The sequence below is a fragment of the Lissotriton helveticus genome, chromosome 11, assembly GCF_964261635.1.
Source record: "Lissotriton helveticus chromosome 11, aLisHel1.1, whole genome shotgun sequence".
NCBI lineage: Eukaryota > Metazoa > Chordata > Amphibia > Caudata > Salamandridae > Lissotriton > Lissotriton helveticus.
Window position 1 is genome coordinate 6,458,112 of NC_136072.1, and position 21,010 is coordinate 6,479,121.

Sequence of the window (21,010 nt, forward strand, 5' to 3'; positions counted from 1 at the left end):
TCTCCCTTACACCTGACTGCAGGTGCCCGCTCTCCCTTACACCTGACTGCAGGTGCCCGCTCTCCCTTACACCTGACTGCAGGTACCCTCTTCCCATTACACCTGACTGCAGGAGCCTGCTCCCTGTTACACCTGACTGCAGGTGCCCTCTCCCCGTTACACCTGATTGTAAGGTACCCGCTCCCCATTACACCTGACTGCAGGTGCCCTCTCCCCGTTACACCTGACTGCAGGTGCCCGCTTCCCGTTACACCTAACTGCAGGTGCCCTCTCCCCGTTACACCTGACAGCAGGTACCCTCTTCCCATTTACACCTGACTGCAGGTGCCCGCTCCCCGTTACACATGACTGCAGGTGCCCTCTCCTCATCACACCTGACGGCAGGTGCCCGCTCCCTGTTACACCTGACTGCAGGTACCCTCTCCCCGTTACACCTGACTGCAGGTGCCGCTTCCCATTTACACCTGACTGCAGGTACCCTCTCCCCGTTACACCTGACTACAGGTGCCCGCTTCCCGTTACACCTGACTGCAGGTGCCCGCTCCCCATTACACTTGACTGCAGGTACCCGCTCTCCCGTTACACCTGACTGCAGGTGCCCACTTCCCGTTACACCTGACTGCAGGTGCCCTCTCCTCGTTACACCTGACTGCAGGTGCCCTCTCCCGTTACACCTGACTGCAGGTGCCCTCTCCCGTTACACCTGACTGCAGGTGCCCGCTTCCTGTTACACCTGACTGCAGGTGCCCTCTCCCCGTTACACCTGCCTGCAGCTGCCCTCTCCCTGTTACATCTGACTGCAGGTGCCCTCTCCCGTTACACCTGACTGCAGATGTCCACTCCCCGTTACACCTGACTGCAGGTGCCCGCTTCCCGTTACACCTGACTGCAGGTGCCCTCTCCTCGTTACACCTGACTGCAGGTGCCCTCTCCCGTTACACCTGACTGCAGGTGTCCACTCCCCGTTACACCTGACTGCAGGTGTCCTCTCCCCGTTACACCTGACTGCAGGTGCCCTCTCCCGTTACACCTGACTGCAGGTGCCCTCTCCTCGTTACACCTGACTGCAGGTACCCTCTTCCCATTTACACCTGACTGCAGGTGCCCACTCCCCGTTACACCTGACTGCAGGTGCCCGCTTCCCGTTACACCTGACTGCAGGTGCCCTCTCCCCGTTACACCTGACTGCAGGTACCCTCTTCCCATTTACACCTGACTGCAGGTGCCCGCTCCCTGTTACACATGACTGCAGGTGCCCTCTCCTCATCACACCTGACGGCAGGTGCCCGCTCCCTGTTACACCTGACTGCAGGTACCCTCTCCCCATTACACCTGACTGCAGGTGCCCGCTTCCCATTTACACCTGACTGCAGGTACCCTCTCCCCGTTACACCTGACTACAGGTGCCCGCTTCCCGTTACACCTGACTGCAGGTGCCCGCTCCCCATTACACCTGACTGCAGGTACCCGCTCTCCCGTTACACCTGACTGCAGGTGCCCGCTCTCCCGTTACACCTGACTGCAGGTGCCCGCTTCCCATTACACCTGACTGCAGGTGCCCGCTACCCGTTACACCTGACTGCAGGTGCCCGCTTCCCATTTACACCTGACTGCAGGTACCCTCTCCCCGTTACACCTGACTACAGGTGCCCGCTTCCCGTTACACCTGACTGCAGGTGCCCGCTCCCCATTACACCTGACTGCAGGTACCCGCTCTCCCGTTACACCTGACTGCAGGTGCCCGCTTCCCGTTACACCTGACTGCAGGTGCCCTCTCATCGTTACACCTGACTGCAGGTGCCCTCTCCCGTTACACCTGACTGCAGGTGTCCACTCCCCGTTACACCTGACTGCAGGTGCCCTCTCCCGTTACACCTGACTGCAGGTGTCCACTCCCCGTTACACCTGACTGCAGGTGCCCGCTTCCCGTTACACCTGACTGCAGGTGCCCTCTCCTCGTTACACCTGACTGCAGGTGCCCTCTCCCGTTACATCTGACTGCAGGTGCCCTCTCCCGTTACACCTGACTGCAGGTGTCCACTCCCCGTTACACCTGACTGCAGGTGCCCTCTCCCGTTACACCTGACTGCAGGTGTCCACTCCCCGTTACACCTGACTGCAGGGGCCCTCTCCCGTTACAGCTGACTGCAGGTGCCCGCTCCCTGTTACAATGGACGCAGGTGCCCTCTCCCCGTTACACCTGATTGTAAGGTGCACTCTCCCCGTTACACCTGACTGCAGGTTTTCGATATTTACCACCAATTCGTAGTTGGTGGTAAATAATGAATCCTTAGATGAAAAATGCACTCGCTTGAGTGCTCCCTAAATTAGGGGTTCGGTAATTTACCGAATCGGTATTTAAGAATTCGGTAATTTACTGATTCTTCAAATTACCGAATGCTTGAATTTGGCCCCTACATCTCAATAGCCTCATACCGGTCGGTAACGGCTGAAATGTGGTAATTTCGGCTGTCCTACATCTGGCCCACCATTTCCAAAAATTGAGTTCATTCCCTAGTGCAAGGGGTGGTTGAGAGAGGAAGGTTCAGCATGTTGAAAGAGGTCTTCCATTGCCCAAGTTAGAAAGTTCCAACAGTGCAGAAATATATTCTTCATCATGATAAAAATTAGCTCATAGTATTGTTATCTAAAACCTGTGATATTCGCCTATGGATTGATTACAGGTGTAAAAGTAACATGACATCCTCTTACCCGTTGGACAAATATTATGTGATTTGAAAGAAAATAATATCTAACCTACATGTTTTTATTTCTTTTATCTTTTTACCTTGGCAGTCCCCAAAGGTTTTGCAGCAGAACTTGAGCTGTACACATTGCAAGGTTTCAGAGTCATTGGCTTGGCCCACAAAGTGCTCCTGGTGCAGGACGTTGCCGCTCTTTCAAGGTAGGATTGCTACTCAAACCTTTTCTAAGTCCTTGCATCACTTACTACACTAGCATGTTGATGGAAGGGTTCAAATGAGCGAGCCACCCCATCTCAAACTTGCTTATCCCAACCATCCTTTTCCAAGGCATCTCCATACATGTATTCCTCTTTTACTTAATAAATCCACAAGCTACTATTGCCCACATGCATCATTGATAATTGCATTCGCAAACGGTGCGAATCTCAATTTTCGGCCGTTTACGAATACAATTGTCAAAATTGGAATGCATCATGTTTTCGCAATTTTAGAAATCGCAATTATGTTGCGATTTCTAAAATTGCGATTGCATTTAAGAAATCGCATTTTGATATTTCTTAAATGCAATGCATGATCATTTCAAAATTGCGCATTGGCAATTTGGAAGAGGTAAATCAGCATGAAGTTGGACTTCGTGCTAATTTACAGAAAACTTTCAAACATGCACAAATTTGCATTTTTGAAAGTTGCATTTTACACACACACATGTCCTTTCGGGTGAATCTAAGAATGTAGAGCATGTATACATTTTAGGAATCGGTTTAGGATCACCTAACAATGTATTGTTAGTTCTTCTTTTAAAAACCAAGTATTTTTGCATGCTCTTGCTATAGTTATGTTTGCTGAGCATTGGTTGTCAGCGTGTGATCTTTATCATTCATTTAACAGTTTACATTTTCATTCTTTGCATTTCTTTCTATATTAAGGGAAGATTCGGAATCAGACATGGAATTTATTGGATTTTTAATATTAGAAAACAAGCTGAAGAGTGAAACTAAACCTGTTTTACAAGAGCTCAACGCCGCCCAGATCCGAACGGTGATGGTAACAGGTAAATCATGTCAACAACTGAAACAAATCTTCTTGGAAGATATCCACGTGTTGGTTTTTATATCGGAAACTCATGGCGGGAACCAGTGTGGTGTTGTGGGGCCCTCATCAAGTGGGGTAAGAAGATGATTCAAGGCTTTGCTTACCACGGGTGGCTTCACATGTAGGCATTACCCATCTCTTACCTTTCACAATGACATCAACACAATTTTCCCAGATTCATTCACTTTTTGACCAACTGCCAAAACTTGGGTTAAGATCATGGTGGACAGGATTAAGGGTCATTAATTTATCCTCCAAACATAGATTCACTGACACAATAGTGTACGCATTTGAGGTATTCCAACACTTTCTAAAAGAGCGCAAATAATTGAGCTCCATGGGTGAAGATTCTGATATTGGCCCCTACGTGTAGCCTAAAAATATCTAACTTTGATGTAAATGCAGCTGTTCTCTTCCACGCCTGGATCCCCATTTTTGTGGCTTCAGTAAGTTACTTGGAGGATCCTTGAATGAAAGTATAATTCAGGGTCTCAATGTCTTCCAGCATGACACCATGGGTGTGATTCCCAGAGGTCCTAGTCACAAGACCAAGATATGCCGAACGTCCTTATACCCTAAGGATGAGAGCCTTCTTTTCTCTAGGCCATGAGATCATTCCACAAAAGACCTTCAGTGTTCCGTAAGGACCAGTTGAGCACACAATCTGCCGTCGCCTGCTCCCACGAACATCTACGTTTCAGGGGACACCCAACACTTTGCCATTCGTGGTTGATCAACACACATGGAGATGCAAGGTCAAGAGGCTCGTCACATACACAGAACCCTCTCGCTCCACCACGGGGCGGAGGTGGAGTCAGACTAGTGCATGGAAAGGGTTTTCAATAAGGGATGTTTTCATTTCCCGCCTTTATCAAGGAGTGGAATTGGAAAAATATATAGTTGCACTCAACTGCTCCGTGATGTCCTGGCGTGGCGTCAGCCTCTCAGATGTCGACAATTAGAAGTTTAGAAATGTCTTGGCTTGGGTTTCAAAATGGCTATTTATGTTTCAGAGTAAGAAAGTATAAGCAGCTTGCCTCTGCTAGGATTCCTGGGTCTGAGCCAGGAGACAGGAGACTACTTTCCTACGTCTGTGTGTTGATCCACCTTCCAAGGATAGCTTGCGTCACACGAGGAGCCGAGGAGCATCAGTTTCCTGTGGTTTGGCCAGGGTGAGCCGGATAAGATCCTTCCTGGCAGACTTGGGCCCTGGATAACAAGGAGTGATCCCTCCAGGCTTGGTGTGTGGTTCCTCAAACCATGTCAGGGTTCACCGGGCAGAGCCCCCCTCCCAGGGGCGCCAGTTGTCCGACAGTGCCCAGGGGCACCGCTCTCCTACCTTCAGAGACCAGGTCCTAACTCCAGTGCCCACATCGCCTCAGGCACACACATGGCACCAGCTGGATAGGTGGCGGCTGTTTCTCAGTGACCCTGGACCAGCATCCTCAGCAGCTCTTAGAGTCTCCCTTCTTCCTGCCAGCTTACTCCCAGGAGTTTAGAAGTGCACCCCCTTCAGGTACAGCTCTCCAGGTGCAGACTCGCTGGACTTCTAGGGCAGGTGAAACTGCTTGTGGATTCATTACTAAAAAATAACATTTAAAATACAGTTTCTCTAAAAAGTAAATCTGCCCTATTGTGAAAAATCTCACAACTGTCCCTTCCTTTTCTGCACACTTTCCATGGACAACATCCTTGCCTCCTCCTCAGCCCCCACAGAGCTGCCCATCCCTGACCAGTTCATGAAAGCGAACGTTTTTACAATGCCAGAGAGCAATCCCTAAAAACAAACCTGCATGGTCCCTTTTCGTAGGTTTTATCACAACGCTGTAAGTCAGCATTGGTCTTATTCTTGTCCTATGCGCGTGTGTGTGGGTGTGCATGTGTGTGTGTGTGTGTGTGTGTGCATGTGTGTATGTGTAAGGAAGCTTCAACAGCAGCTGCAAGTTGTCCACACCGCCTTCATGCTATACCTGTTCTATGAGTAAGGAAAGCTTGTACCATTGCTAGTACTGCATGTGGTGGGTGTAAAGAGTCCTCCTGGGTGAGTGAGGGAAGTGTGGGTGTAAAGAGTTCTCCTGGCTGTGTGATGGAAGTGTGGGTGTAAAGAGTTCTCCCGGCTGTGTGAGGGAAGTGTGGGTGTAAAGATTCCTAGCTGTGTGAGGGACTTGCGGGTGTAAAGAGTCCAGGCTGTGTGAGGGAAGTGTGGGTGTAAAGAGTCCAGGCTGAGTGAGGGAAGTGTGGGTGTAAAGAGTCCAGGCTGTGTGAGGGAAGTGTGGGTGTAAAGAGTCCAGGCTGTGTGAGGGAAGTGTGGGTGTAAAGAGTCCAGGCTGAGTGAGGGAAGTGTGGGTGTAAAGAGTTCTCCTGGCTGTGTGATGGAAGTTTGGGTGTAAAGAGTTCTCCCGGCTGTGTGAGGGAAGTGTGGGTGTAAAGATTCCTAGCTGTGTGAGGGACTTGTGGGTGTAAAGAGTCCAGGCTGTGTGAGGGAAGTGTGGGTGTAAAGACTCCAGGCTGAGTGAGGGAAGTGTGGGTGTAAAGAGTCCAGGCTGAGTGAGGGAAGTGTGGGTGTAAAGAGTCCTCCTGGCCATGTGAGGGACTTGTGGGTGTAAAGAGTCCAGGCTGTGTGAGGGAAGTGTGGGTGTAAAGAGTCCAGGCTGTGTGAGGGAAGTGTGGGTGTAAAGAGTCCTCCTGGCCATGTGAGGGACTTGTGGGTGTAAAGAGTCCAGGCTGAGTGAGGGAAGTGTGGGTGTAAAGAGTCCAGGCTGTGTGGGGAAGTGTGGGTGTAAAGAGTCCAGGCTGTGTGAGGGAAGTGTGGGTGTAAAGAGTCCAGGCTGAGTGAGGGAAGTGTGGGTGTAAAGAGTCCTCCTGGCCATGTGAGGGACTTGTGGGTGTAAAGAGTCCAGGCTGTGTGAGGGAAGTGTGGGTGTAAAGAGTCCAGGCTGTGTGAGGGAAGTGGGGGTGTAAAGAGTCCAGGCTGTGTGAGGGAAGTGTGGGTGTAAAGACTCCAGGCTGAGTGAGGGAAGTGTGGGTGTAAAGAGTCCAGGCTGAGTGAGGGAGGTGTGGGTGTAAAGAGTCCTCCTGGCCATGTGAGGGACTTGTGGGTGTAAAGAGTCCAGGCTGTGTGAGGGAAGTGTGGGTGTAAAGAGTCCAGGCTGTGTGAGGGAAGTGTGGGTGTAAAGAGTCCAGGCTGAGTGAGGGAAGTGTGGGTGTAAAGAGTCCAGGCTGAGTGAGGGAAGTGTGGGTGTAAAGAGTCCAGGCTGTGTGAGGGAAGTGTGGGTGTAAAGAGTCCAGGCTGTGTGAGGGAAGTGTGGGTGTAAAGAGTCCAGGCTGTGTGAGGGAAGTGTGGGTGTAAAGAGTCCAGGCTGAGTGAGGGAAGTGTGGGTGTAAAGAGTCCAGGTTGAGTGAGGGAAGTGTGGGTGTAAAGAGTCCTCCTGGCCATGTGAGGGACTTGTGGGTGTAAAGAGTCCAGGCTGTGTGAGGGAAGTGTGGGTGTAAAGAGTCCAGGCAGTGTGAGGGAAGTGTGGGTGTAAAGAGTCCAGGCTGAGTGAGGGAAGTGTGGGTGTAAAGAGTTCTCTTGGCTGTGTGATGGAAGTGTGGGTGAAAAGAGTTCTCCTGGCTGTGTGATGGAAGTGTGGGTGTAAAGATTCCAGGCTGTGTGAGGGACTTGTGGGTGTAAAGAGTCCAGGCTGTGTGAGGGAAGTGTGGGTGTAAAGAGTCCAGGCTGAGTGAGGGAAGTGTGGGTGTAAAGAGTCCAGGCTGTGTGAGGGAAGTGTGGGTGTAAAGAGTCCAGGCTGAGTGGGGGAAGTGTGGGTGTAAAGAGTCCAGGCTTTGTGAGGGAAGTGTGGGTGTAAAGAGTCCAGGCTGAGTGAGGGAAGTGTGGGTGTAAAGAGTCCAGGCTGAGTGAGGGAAGTGTGTGTGTAAAGAGTCCTCCTGGCCATGTGAGGGACTTGTGGGTGTAAAGAGTCCAGGCTGTGTGAGGGAAATGTGGGTGTAAAGAGTCCAGGCTGTGTGAGGGAAGTGTGGGTGTAAAGAGTCCTCCTGGCCATGTGAGGGACTTGTGGGTGTAAAGAGTCCAGGCTGTGTGAGGGAAGTGTGGGTGTAAAGAGTCCAGTCTGTGTGAGGGAAGTGTGGGTGTAAAGAGTCCAGGCTGTGTGAGGGAAGTGTGGGTGTAAAGAGTCCTCCTGGCCATGTGAGGGACTTGTGGGAGTAAAGAGTCCAGGCTGAGTGAGGGAAGTGTGGGTGTAAAGAGTTCAGGCTGTGTGGGGAAGTGTGGGTGTAAAGAGTCCTCCTGGCCATGTGAGGGACTTGTGGGTGTAAAGAGTCCAGGCTGTGTGAGGGAAGTGTGGTGTAAAGAGTCCAGGCTGTGTGAGGGAAGTGTGGGTGTAAAGAGTCCAGGCTGAGTGAGGGAAGTGTGGGTGTAAAGAGTTCTCCTGGCTGTGTGATGGAAGTTTGGGTGTAAAGAGTTCTCCCGGCTGTGTGAGGGAAGTGTGGGTGTAAAGAGTCCAGGCTGTGTGAGGGAAGTGTGGGTGTAAAGACTCCAGGCTGAGTGAGGGAAGTGTGGGTGTAAAGAGTCCAGGCTGAGTGAGGGAAGTGTGGGTGTAAAGAGTCCTCCTGGCCATGTGAGGGACTTGTGGGTGTAAAGAGTCCAGGCTGTGTGAGGGAAGTGTGGGTGTAAAGAGTCCAGGCTGTGTGAGGGAAGTGTGGGTGTAAAGAGTCCAGGCTGTGTGAGGGAAGTGTGGGTGTAAAGAGTCCAGGCTGAGTGAGGGAAGTGTGGGTGTAAAGAGTCCAGGCTGAGTGAGGGAAGTGTGGGTGTAAAGAGTCCAGGCTGTGTGAGGGAAGTGTGGGTGTAAAGAGTCCAGGCTGTGTGAGGGAAGTGTGGGTGTAAAGAGTCCAGGCTGTGTGAGGGAAGTGTGGGTGTAAAGAGTCCAGGCTGAGTGAGGGAAGTGTGGGTGTAAAGAGTCCTCCTGGCCATGTGAGGGACTTGTGGGTGTAAAGAGTCCAGGCTGTGTGAGGGAAGTGTGGGTGTAAAGAGTCCAGGCTGTGTGAGGGAAGTGTGGGTGTAAAGAGTCCAGGCTGAGTGAGGGAAGTGTGGGTGTAAAGAATTCTCCTGGCTGTGTGATGGAAGTGTGGGTGAAAAGAGTTCTCCTGGCTGTGTGATGGAAGTGTGGGTGTAAAGATTCGTAGCTGTGTGAGGGACTTGTGGGTGTAAAGAGTCCAGGCTGTGTGAGGGAAGTGTGGATGTAAAGAGTCCAGGCTGAGTGAGGGAAGTGTGGGTGTAAAGAGTCCAGGCTGAGTGAGGGAAGTGTGGGTGTAAAGAGTCCTCCTGGCCATGTGAGGGACTTGTGGGTGTAAAGAGTCCAGGCTGTGTGAGGGAAGTGTGGGTGTAAAGAGTCCAGGCTGTGTGAGGGAAGTGTGGGTGTAAAGAGTCCAGGCTGAGTGAGGGAAGTGTGGGTGTAAAGAGTCCAGGCTGAGTGAGGGAAGTGTGGGTGTAAAGAGTCCAGGCTGTGTGAGGGAAGTGTGGGTGTAAATAGTCCAGACTGTGTGAGGGAAGTGTGGGTGTAAAGAGTCCAGGATGTGTGAGGGAAGTGTGGGTGTAAAGAGTCCAGGCTGAGTGAGGGAGGTGTGGGTGTAAAGAGTCCAGGCTGAGTGAGGGAAGTGTGGGTGTAAAGAGTCCTCCTGGCCATGTGAGGGACTTGTGGGTGTAAAGAGTCCAGGCTGTGTGAGGGAAGTGTGGGTGTAAAGAGTCCAGGCTGAGTGAGGGAAGTGTGGGTGTAAAGAGTTCTCCTGGCTGTGTGATGGAAGTGTGGGTGTAAAGAGTTCTCCTGGCTGTGTGATGGAAGTGTGGGTGTAAAGATGCCTCCTGGATGTGTGAGGGATGTGTTGGTGTAAAGAGTCCTCCTGGCTGAGTGAGGAAAGTGTGGGTGTAAAGAGTTCTCCTGGCTGTGTGAGGGATGTGTGGGTGTAAAGAGTCCTCCTGGCTGTGTGAGGGAAGTGTGGGTGTAAAGAGTCCTCCTGGCTGTGTGAGGGAAGTATGGGTGTAAAGAGTCCTCCTGGCTGTGTGAGGGAAGTGTGGGTGTAAAGATTCCTCCTGGATGTGTGAGGGATGTGTGGGTGTAAAGAGTCCTCCTGGCTGTGTGAGGGAAGTGTGGGTGTAAAGAGTCCTCCTGGCCATGTGAGGGAAGTGTGGGTGTAAAGAGTCCAGGCTGGGTGAGGGAACTGTGGGTGTAAAGAGTCCTCCTGGCTGTGTGAGGGAAGTGTGGGTGTAAAGAGTCCTCCTGGCTGTGTGAGGGAAGTGTGGGTGTAAAGATTCCTAGCTGTGTGAAGGACTTGTGGGTGTAAAGAGTCCAGGCTGTGTGAGGGAAGTGTGGGTGTAAAGAGTCCAGGCTGAGTGAGGGAAGTGTGGGTGTAAAGAGTCCTCCTGGCTGTGTGAGGGAAGTATGGGTGTAAAGAGTCCTCCTGGCTGTGTGAGGGAAGTGTGGGTGTAAAGATTCCTAGCTGTGTGAAGGACTTGTGGGTGTAAAGAGTCCAGGCTGTGTGAGGGAAGTGTGGGTGTAAAGAGTCCAGGCTGAGTGATGGAAGTGTGGGTGTAAAGAGTCCTCCTGGCCATGTGAGGGACTTGTGGGTGTAAAGAGTCCAGGCTGTGTGAGGGAAGTGTGGGTGTAAAGAGTCCAGGCTGAGTGAGGGAAGTGTGGGTGTAAAGAGTCCAGGCTGTGTGAGGGAAGTGTGGGTGTAAAGAGTTCTCCTGGCTGTGTGATGGAAGTGTGGGTGTAAAGATTCCTCCTGGATGTGTGAGGGATGTGTGGGTGTAAAGAGTCCTCCTGGCTGAGTGAGGGGAGTGTGGGTGTAAAGAGTTCTCCTGGCTGTGTGATGGAAGTGTGGGTGTAAAGGTTCCTCCTGGATGTGTTAGGGATGTGTGGGTGTAAAGAGTCCTCCTGGCTGTGTGAGGGAAGTGTGGGTGTAAAGAGTCCTCCTGGCTGTGTGAGGGAAGTGTGGGTGTAAAGATTCCTCCTGGATGTGTGAGGGATGTGTGGGTGTAAAGAGTCCTCCTGGTTGTGTGAGGGAAGTGTGGGTGTAAAGAGTTCTGCTGGCCATGTGAGGGAAGTGTGGGTGTAAAGAGTCCAGGCTGTGTGAGGGAAGTGTGGGTGTAAAGAGTCCAGGCTGTGTGAGGGAAGTGTGGGTGTAAAGAGTCCTCCTGGCTGTGTGAGGGAAATGTGGGTGTAAAGAGTCCTCCTGGCTGTGTGAGGGAAGTGTGGGTGTAAAGAGTCCTCCTGGCTGTGTGAGGGAAGTGTGGGTGTAAAGATTCCTCCTGGATGTGTGAGGGATGTGTGGGTGTAAGGAGTCCTCCTCGCTGTGTGAGGGAAGTGTGGGTGTAAAGAGTCCTCCTGGCCATGTGAGGGAAGTGTGGGTGTAAAGAGTCCAGGCTGTGTGAGGGAAGTGTGGGTGTAAAGAGTCCAGGCTGTGTGGGGAAGTGTGGGTGTAAAGAGTCCTCCTGGCCATGTGAGGGACTTGTGGGTGTAAAGAGTCCAGGCTGTGTGAGGGAAGTGTGGGTGTAAAGAGTCCAGGCTGTGTGGGGAAGTGTGGGTGCAAAGAGTCCTCCTGGCCATGTGAGGGACTTGTGGGTGTAAAGAGTCCAGGCTGTGTGAGGGAAGTGTGGGTGTAAAGAGTCCAGGCTGAGTGAGGGAAGTGTGGGTGTAAAGAGTTCTCCTGGCTGTGTGATGGAAGTGTGGGTGTAAAGAGTTCTCCTGGCTGTGTGATGGAAGTGTGGGTGTAAAGATTCCTCCTGGATGTGTGAGGGATGTGTGGGTGTAAAGAGTCCTCCTGGCTGAGTGAGGGAAGTGTGGGTGTAAAGAGTTCTCCTGGCTGTGTGATGGAAGTGTGGGTGTAAGGAGTCCTCCTGGCTGTGTGAGGGAAGTGTGGGTGTAAAGAGTCCTCCTGGCTGTGTGAGGGAAGGGTGGGTGTAAAGAGTACTCCTGGCTGTGTGAGGGAAGTGTGGGTGTAAAGAGTCCTCCTGGCTGTGTGAGGGAAGTATGGGTGTAAAGAGTCCTCCTGGCTGTGTGAGGGAAGTGTGGGTGTAAAGATTCCTCCTGGATGTGTGAGGGATGTGTGGGTGTAAAGAGTCCTCCTGGCTGTGTGAGGGAAGTGTGGGTGTAAAGAGTCCTCCTGGCCATGTGAGGGAAGTGTGGGTGTAAAGAGTCCAGGCTGTGTGAGGGAACTGTGGGTGTAAAGAGTCCTCCTGGCTGTGTGAGGGAAGTGTGGGTGTAAAGAGTCCTCCTGGCTGTGTGAGGGAAGTGTGGGTGTAAAGATTCCTAGCTGTGTGAAGGACTTGTGGGTGTAAAGAGTCCAGGCTGTGTGAGGGAAGTGTGGGTGTAAAGAGTCCAGGCTGAGTGAGGGAAGTGTGGGTGTAAAGAGTCCTCCTGGCTGTGTGAGGGAAGTATGGGTGTAAAGAGTCCTCCTGGCTGTGTGAGGGAAGTGTGGGTGTAAAGATTCCTAGCTGTGTGAAGGACTTGTGGGTGTAAAGAGTCCAGGCTGTGTGAGGGAAGTGTGGGTGTAAAGAGTCCAGGCTGAGTGATGGAAGTGTGGGTGTAAAGAGTCCTCCTGGCCATGTGAGGGACTTGTGGGTGTAAAGAGTCCAGGCTGTGTGAGGGAAGTGTGGGTGTAAAGAGTCCAGGCTGAGTGAGGGAAGTGTGGGTGTAAAGAGTCCAGGCTGTGTGAGGGAAGTGTGGGTGTAAAGAGTTCTCCTGGCTGTGTGATGGAAGTGTGGGTGTAAAGATTCCTCCTGGATGTGTGAGGGATGTGTGGGTGTAAAGAGTCCTCCTGGCTGAGTGAGGGGAGTGTGGGTGTAAAGAGTTCTCCTGGCTGTGTGATGGAAGTGTGGGTGTAAAGGTTCCTCCTGGATGTGTTAGGGATGTGTGGGTGTAAAGAGTCCTCCTGGCTGTGTGAGGGAAGTGTGGGTGTAAAGAGTCCTCCTGGCTGTGTGAGGGAAGTGTGGGTGTAAAGATTCCTCCTGGATGTGTGAGGGATGTGTGGGTGTAAAGAGTCCTCCTGGTTGTGTGAGGGAAGTGTGGGTGTAAAGAGTTCTGCTGGCCATGTGAGGGAAGTGTGGGTGTAAAGAGTCCAGGCTGTGTGAGGGAAGTGTGGGTGTAAAGAGTCCAGGCTGTGTGAGGGAAGTGTGGGTGTAAAGAGTCCTCCTGGCTGTGTGAGGGAAATGTGGGTGTAAAGAGTCCTCCTGGCTGTGTGAGGGAAGTGTGGGTGTAAAGAGTCCTCCTGGCTGTGTGAGGGAAGTGTGGGTGTAAAGATTCCTCCTGGATGTGTGAGGGATGTGTGGGTGTAAGGAGTCCTCCTCGCTGTGTGAGGGAAGTGTGGGTGTAAAGAGTCCTCCTGGCCATGTGAGGGAAGTGTGGGTGTAAAGAGTCCAGGCTGTGTGAGGGAAGTGTGGGTGTAAAGAGTCCAGGCTGTGTGGGGAAGTGTGGGTGTAAAGAGTCCTCCTGGCCATGTGAGGGACTTGTGGGTGTAAAGAGTCCAGGCTGTGTGAGGGAAGTGTGGGTGTAAAGAGTCCAGGCTGTGTGGGGAAGTGTGGGTGCAAAGAGTCCTCCTGGCCATGTGAGGGACTTGTGGGTGTAAAGAGTCCAGGCTGTGTGAGGGAAGTGTGGGTGTAAAGAGTCCAGGCTGAGTGAGGGAAGTGTGGGTGTAAAGAGTTCTCCTGGCTGTGTGATGGAAGTGTGGGTGTAAAGAGTTCTCCTGGCTGTGTGATGGAAGTGTGGGTGTAAAGATTCCTCCTGGATGTGTGAGGGATGTGTGGGTGTAAAGAGTCCTCCTGGCTGAGTGAGGGAAGTGTGGGTGTAAAGAGTTCTCCTGGCTGTGTGATGGAAGTGTGGGTGTAAAGAGTCCTCCTGGCTGTGTGAGGGAAGTGTGGGTGTAAAGAGTCCTCCTGGCTGTGTGAGGGAAGGGTGGGTGTAAAGAGTACTCCTGGCTGTGTGAGGGAAGTGTGGGTGTAAAGATTCCTCCTGGATGTGTGAGGGATGTGTGGGTGTAAAGAGTCCTCCTGGCTGTGTGAGGGAAGTGTGGGTGTAAAGAGTCCTCCTGGCCATGTGAGGGAAGTGTGGGTGTAAAGAGTCCAGGCTGTGTGAGGGAAGTGTGGGTGTAAAGAGTCCTCCTGGCTGTGTGAGGGATGTGTGGGTGTAAAGAGTCCTCCTGGCTGTGTGAGGGAAGTGTGGGTGTAAAAAGTCCTCCTGGCTGTGTGAGGGAAGTGTGGGTGTAAAGAGTTCTCCTGGCTGTGTGAGGGAAGTGTGGGTGTAAAGATTCCTCCTGGATGTGTGAGGGATGTGTGGGTGTAAAGAGTCCTCCTGGCTGTGTGAGGGAAGTGTGGGTATAAAGAGTCCTCCTGGCCATGTGAGGGAAGTGTGGGTGTAAAGAGTCCAGGCTGTGTGAGGGAAGTGTGGGTGTAAAGAGTCCTCCTGGCTGTGTGAGGGAAGTGTGGGTGTAAAGAGTCCTCCTGGCTGTGTGAGGGAAGTGTGGGTGTAAAGATTCCTCCTGGATGTGTGAGGGATGTGTGGGTGTAAAGAGTCCTCCTGGCTGTGTGAGGGAAGTGTGGGTGTAAAGAGTCCTCCTGGCCATGTGAGGGAAGTGTGGGTGTAAAGAGTCCAGGCTGTGTGAGGGAAGTGTGGGTGTAAAGAGTCCAGGCTGTGTGGGGAAGTGTGGGGGTAAAGAGTCCTCCTGCCCATGTGAGGGACTTGTGGGTGTAAAGAGTCCAGGCTGTGTGAGGGAAGTGTGGGTGTAAAGAGTCCAGGCTGTGTGGGGAAGTGTGGGTGTAAAGAGTCCTCCTGGCCATGTGAGGGACTTGTGGGTGTAAAGAGTCCAGGCTGTGTGAGGGAAGTGTGCGTGTAAATAGTCCAGGCTGTGTGGGGAAGTGTGGGTGTAAAGAGTCCTCCTGGCCATGTGAGGGACTTGTGGGTGTAAAGAGTCCAGGCTGTGTGAGGGAAGTGTGGGTGTAAAGAGTCCAGGCTGTGTGGGGAAGTGTGGGTGTAAAGAGTCCAGGCTGTGTGGGGAAGTGTGGGTGTAAAGAGTCCTCCTGGCCATGTGAGGGACTTGTGGGTGTAAAGAGTCCAGGCTGTGTGAGGGAAGTGTGAGTGTAAAGACTCCTCCTGGCTGTGTGGGGAAGTGTGGGTGTAAAGAGTCCAGGCTGTGTGAGGGAAGTGTGGGTGTAAAGAGTCCCGGCTGTGTGTGGGAAGTGGGTGTAAAGAGTCCAGGCTGTGTGAGGGACTTGTGGGTGTAAAGAGTCCAGGCTGTGTGAGGGAAGTGTGGGTGTAAAGAGTCCTCCTGGCCATGTGAGGGACTTGTGGGTGTAAAGAGTCCAGGCTGTGTGAGGGAAGTGTGGATGTAAAGAGTCCAGGCTGTGTGAGGGACTTGTGGGTGTAAAGAGTCCAGGCTGTGTGGGGAAGTGTGGGTGTAAAGAGTCCAGGCTGTGTGAGGGAAGTGTGGGTGTAAGGAGTCCAGGCTGTGTGAGGGAAGTGTGGGTGTAAAGAGTCCAGGCTGTGTGGGGAAGTGTAAGTGTAAAGAGTCCAGGCTGTGTGAGGGAAGTGTGGGTGTAAGGAGTCCAGGCTGTGTGAGGGAAGTGTGGGTGTAAAGAGTCCAGGCTGTGTGGGGAAGTGTAAGTGTAAAGAGTCCAGGCTGTGTGAGGGAAGTGTGGGTGTAAAGTGTCCAGGCTGTGTGAGGGAAGTGTGGGTGTAAAGAGTCCAGGCTGTGTGGGGAAGTGTGGGTGTAAAGAGTCCTCCTGACCATGTGAGGGACGTGTGGGTGTAAAGAGTCCAGGCTGACTGAGGGAAGTGTGGGTGTAAAGAGTCCAGGCTGTGTGGGAAGTGTGGGTGTAAAGAGTCCAGGCTGTGTGAGGGAAGTGTGGGTGTAAAGAGTCCAGGCTGTGTGAGGGAAGTGTGGGTGTAAAGAGTCCAGGCTGTGTGAGGGATGTGTGGGTGTAAAGAGTCCAGGCTGTGTGGGGGAAGTGTGGGTGTAAAGAGTCCAGGCTGTGTGGGGAAGTGTGAGTGTAAAGAGTACTCCTGGCCATGTGAGGGACTTGTGGGTGTAAAGAGTTCAGGCTGAGTGAGGGAAGTGTGGGTGTAAAGAGTCCTCCTGGCCATGTGAGGGACTTGTGGGTGTAAAGAGTCCAGGCTGTGTGAGGGAAGTGTGGGTGCAAAGAGTCCAGGCTGTGTGGGGAAGTGTGGGTGTAAAGAGTCCTCCTGACCATGTGAGGGACTTGTGGGTGTAAAGAGTCCAGGCTGTGTGAGGGAAGTGTGGGTGTAAAGAGTCCAGGCTGTGTGGGGAAGTGTGGGTGTAAAGAGTCCTCCTGGCCATGTGAGGGACTTGTGGGTGTAAAGAGTCCAGGCTGTGTGGGAAGTGGGTGTAAAGAGTCCAGGCTGTGTGAGGGACTTGTGGGTGTAAAGAGTCCAGGCTGTGTGGGGAAGTGTGGGTGTAAAGAGTCCAGGCTGTGTGGGAAGTGGGTGTAAAGAGTCCAGGCTGTGTGGGGAAGTGTGGGTGTAAAGAGTCCAGGCTGTGTGGGAAGTGGGTGTAAAGAGTCCAGGCTGTGTGAGGGAAGTGTGGGTGTAAAGAGTCCAGGCTGTGTGGGGAGGTCTGGGTGTAAAGAGTCCAGGCTGTGTGGGGAAGTGTGGGTGTAAAGAGTCCAGGCTGTGTGGGAAGTGGGTGTAAAGAGTCCAGGCTGTGTGGGGAAGTGTGGGTGTAAAGAGTACTCCTGGCCATGTGAGGGACTTGTGGATGTAAAGAGTCCACGCTGTGTGGGAAGTGGGTGTAAAGAGTCCCAGCTGTGTGAGGGAAGTGTGGGTGTAAAGAGTCCAGGCTGTGTGAGGGAAGTGTGGGTGTAAAGAGTCCAGGCTGTGTGAGGGAAGTGTGGGTGTAAAGAGTCCAGGCTGTGTGAGGGAAGTGTGGGTGTAAGGAGCTCACCTGATTGTGTGAGTGAAGCTGGGCACTGCAGACAGCACTTGGTGCAGCCTGTGTGTGGGCTGTTTTCATGATATAAAAGGCAGCACTATTAGCTGTGTCAGTGTTTTATTTTTTAGGAGACAACCTTCAGACAGCTGTGACTGTTGCCAAAAGTTCTGCTATGATTTCTAACTCCAGCCGGATGATCCTCGTTGAAGCCAGTGGCCCAGAGGGCGCAAACCCAGCATCCATCACCTGGAAGGAGCTGGAAGAGAAGAAGCAAAATGGCCACAGTGGACTCAATGGATATGGAGCCAAGGTAAGGACCAGCAACAGAGAATGCAAAGTCCTATGTTTGGCAGAAAGACGAGGTGTCGCGTGGATGTGGCACTTTAGGCAAGATAGGTTGGCGAAGGCAAGCTGCATTCAGAGGGCACCCTGTTTCTTCTGCAGAACTCCAACATTGGCAAATGATGATTATCACTTTTTTGTGTGTTTGTAAACACTTTATTTAAAAGTTTTTAAATCCATGACATTGAGCCTTCACAAAATAACACCTCCAGGCAAATTCAAACAAATATATCTCAAGGCATACATCGATGGCGAAGGCATTGGTAGGCACGTCACAGTATTCCATCCCACAAGTTCATTGTCAGGTAAGTATGGTAACCTTGTTTTCATCGTTGACGCTCCCTTATTGTGTCAACCGCTCAATCGAGAGACACGGAGCGCGCCCGGCATGCTGTGGACCAACAGCACTCTTTCTCTCTTGACATATGCCTTTAAAGGCAACCATATTTTATCAAACTTAAACATCTTATCAGGTATCATGGTGTAATGTCTTTGCATTGCATACCTTTGCTGTACTTTAGTCCATCAAACTGTAAGTCAAGGAGGTCTGAGCGATAGTAAGGCGTTCTGCCACCAGATGGGTCAATAGCTTATCCCTACGTGTGGTAAACATGTAGTCACCATCGTCCCCCATCAACAAGACCAGTGGGTACAGTGGTAATGTCACATTACAAATATTCTGATTCTGTTGAAGTACCGCTGCCCGAAATTGTTTTACCGATGGGCAAGAGCACCATATAGGTATGTAGGCGCCTCTTTCACCGCAGGCCACCAACAGACTTCAGAAGTTCAAAGACAACCAGAAGACATACTTGCGTGAAACACCACCTAGCTATCAACTGATAGGCATCGGCTTTATCTTGAAACAGATGGAGGTTTTCGATGCCCTTGACTAGATATCTATCCAGTTGTCCTCTACTAAAGTTATCTCCCGATCTTGGTCCCACTTTTGTTTCAGTAATGCTTCTGTGTGTGTGATATGGTGCTCAATGCTGCATGAAAGTGGGTGATTCACTTCTTGGTGCAATCCGGTGTTAATAGGTTTTACACCGATTTTAGGGTCCTATTTCTGCCACTTGCCTGATGCAGGGGCAGTGTAAGTCTGAATTCAGCACACATCTTCAGGTTGAAAGGTTGTTTCCAGGATGCTCTATCCAAAGTCTCTCCCTTTTGATAGAATTCCCCTAATAAAGGCTGAATTTTCCTCGAAAACCCTCAAAGTGTTTGTCGTCTAAGCCCGGTCTAATATACCTGTTTTTAATTATAGGTGACAAAGGGGAAGTACATGAGAGTATCCCTAACTTCCTATTGAATTTATTCCAATATTTCAACGTAGTACTCACAGCAAGGAGTGGTGATATGATAGTAAAAGAGTCCTTAGGCTTGATCGACAGCACGTGGAATATTGTTGGGTCCCTTGATTCATTTTCTAGCGGGTTCAGGGATCCTGCTCCTGTAACCTGGCAAAATGAAATGGAGGCATCGTGTTTCATGAATTAAATTCTCTACATCCAACTAGCTTTCACTGATGGCTCTCTGAGAAGGGTGGGTGTAGAGCATCCTCCTGGCAGGGTGGGGGAGGGAAGGAGGCTGGACAATTGTATACTAGCTCCTGGGGTATTCCCATAAAACCCTTGGTGACCAAAGGATCTTTTTAAGGTATTCTCTAGTGCCTTGGTTGGGTATGAGAGTTAAAAGGAATCAGTCAAAACAAGAAGAGATTTGAGGCTCAAACCATATACGTAATGTAGTAAATGTATATTAAGAAGCTATTCACAAACTGTACTATGTAGTCTGTTTAGTAGTACTGCAATAGTGCTACTCACATACTACAAAATGCTACTCACATACTTAGATGCGTTGCTCTCTGCCCACAGCGCTCCAGTTTTTATGTGTGAGTCAAAGCATTTCTCAAGCTTCTTGGCTCTGGAGTGAGAAATGTCTTCCCCAAAACTCATGCAGCTTTTTGGCACAGATTGTAGACTTGTAAGGAGATGCTGCAGATACAATGGGCCAGTTTACAAGTCATGTGAGCACCAGCTGAAGCCCTTCCCTGGGAAGCCAAGATCTGCTTTTTAAACTCTACATTATTGTCTTGGGGATGCTTAAGCAAACACACCTCACTTGCTTCCAGATTCAGCATGGTCCCTTTCTTCATATCATGTGTCTCCTCTTCTGCATCAAGGGCATTGGTGGAGGCATGTCACAGGGTCTGAGCCCCCTGCAGTGCTTGGGAAATATCATAACACACTAACCTTTACCACACAGTTTCCATGCAGCTATTTCTTGTCCATGACCTATGTTTACCTATTACACAAAAATCAGCATTAGGAATCCAGAAAACAGTTCGGTTAAACACTCAGGGCAGGGGTGCATGTGGTTACCATGCACAGCAAATGTTAAGGTGCACCCTGAAGGGACTGGGAGCAGAATAATGAAAGCTTGGAATGCTCAAGTAGCCTGTAAGCACGGCTGTGACCCTCTGTACGAGAGCCTGTAGATTCCTGACCTCAGAGGCCAGCCACAGAAGATCTCCTGGAGGGCCACCTTATTGTAGCAGATAAATGTGAAAGGATGAAAAGAGTGGCAGTGGCCAGACCTGAAGTGATATACTAAACATTCATATACAGAGGCTTGGGGGTGTGAAAGACTGTGGAGTGCCGGTTGGCAGTACTTTACAGTGGAGGTACTAATCTAGTGATCAGACCACAACACTCCCCCACACACAGCATGAGTCTAGAGTCAATCCTACTAATCAGACCACAACAATCCCACACCACACACACACACACACACATGAGTCTAGACTCAATCCTACTAATCAGACCACAACAATTCCACACCACACACACACACACACATGAGTCTAGACTCAATCCTACTAATCAGACCACAACAATTCCACACCCCACACACACACACACATGAGTCTAGACTCAATCCTACTAATCAGACCACAACAATTCCACACCACACACACACACACACATGAGTCTAGACTCAATCCTACTAATCAGACCACAACAATTCCACACCACACACACACACACACACATGAGTCTAGACTCAATCCTACTAATCAGACCACAACAATTCCACACCACACACACACATGAGTCTAGACTCAATCCTACTAATCAGACCACAACAATTCCACACCACACCACACACACACACATGAGTCTAGACTCAATCCTACTAATCAGACCACAACAATTCCACACCACACACACACACACACGAGTCTAGACTCAATCCTACTAATCAGACCACAACAATTCCACACCACACACACACATGAGTCTAGACTCAATCCTACTAATCAGACCACAACAATTCCACACCACACACACACACACACATGAGTCTAGACTCAATCCTACTAATCAGACCACAACAATTCCACACCACACACACACATGAGTCTAGACTCAATCCTACTAATCAGACCACAACAATTCCACACCACACACACACACACACATGAGTCTAGACTCAATCCTACTAATCAGACCACAACAATTCCACACCACACACACACATGAGTCTAGACTCAATCCTACTAATCAGACCACAACAATTCCACACCACACACACACATGAGTCTAGACTCAATCCTACTAATCAGACCACAACAATCCCACGCCACACACACACACACATGAGTCTAGACTCAATCCTACTAATCAGACCACAACAATCCCACGCCACACACACACACATGAGTCTAGACTCAATCCTACTAATCAGACCACAACACTCCACCCACCACACACACACAACATGAGTCTAGACACCAGCTTAGTGAGCAGACCACAACACCCCCACCACACACACAAAGAATGAATCTAGACACCACCCTAGTGATCAGACTATAACCCCCACCACATACATAGCATGATTGGAGACACCACCCTAGTGATCAGGCCACAATGCTC

The 21,010-nt window shown here is 50.9% G+C and overlaps 1 protein-coding gene across 1 annotated transcript in view; it reads left to right on the forward strand.

Annotated features, from left to right (window-relative positions):
* Positions 1-21,010, forward strand: part of LOC144791012 (putative cation-transporting ATPase 13A4) — a 315,251-nt gene that overhangs the window by 226,283 nt on the left and 67,958 nt on the right. The window contains exons 17-19 of the mRNA XM_078665643.1: positions 2,797-2,905; positions 3,632-3,756; positions 16,859-17,040. Coding sequence (XP_078521769.1) covers positions 2,797-2,905; positions 3,632-3,756; positions 16,859-17,040 — 416 coding nt within the window. The remainder of the gene's footprint in view (positions 1-2,796; positions 2,906-3,631; positions 3,757-16,858; positions 17,041-21,010) is intronic.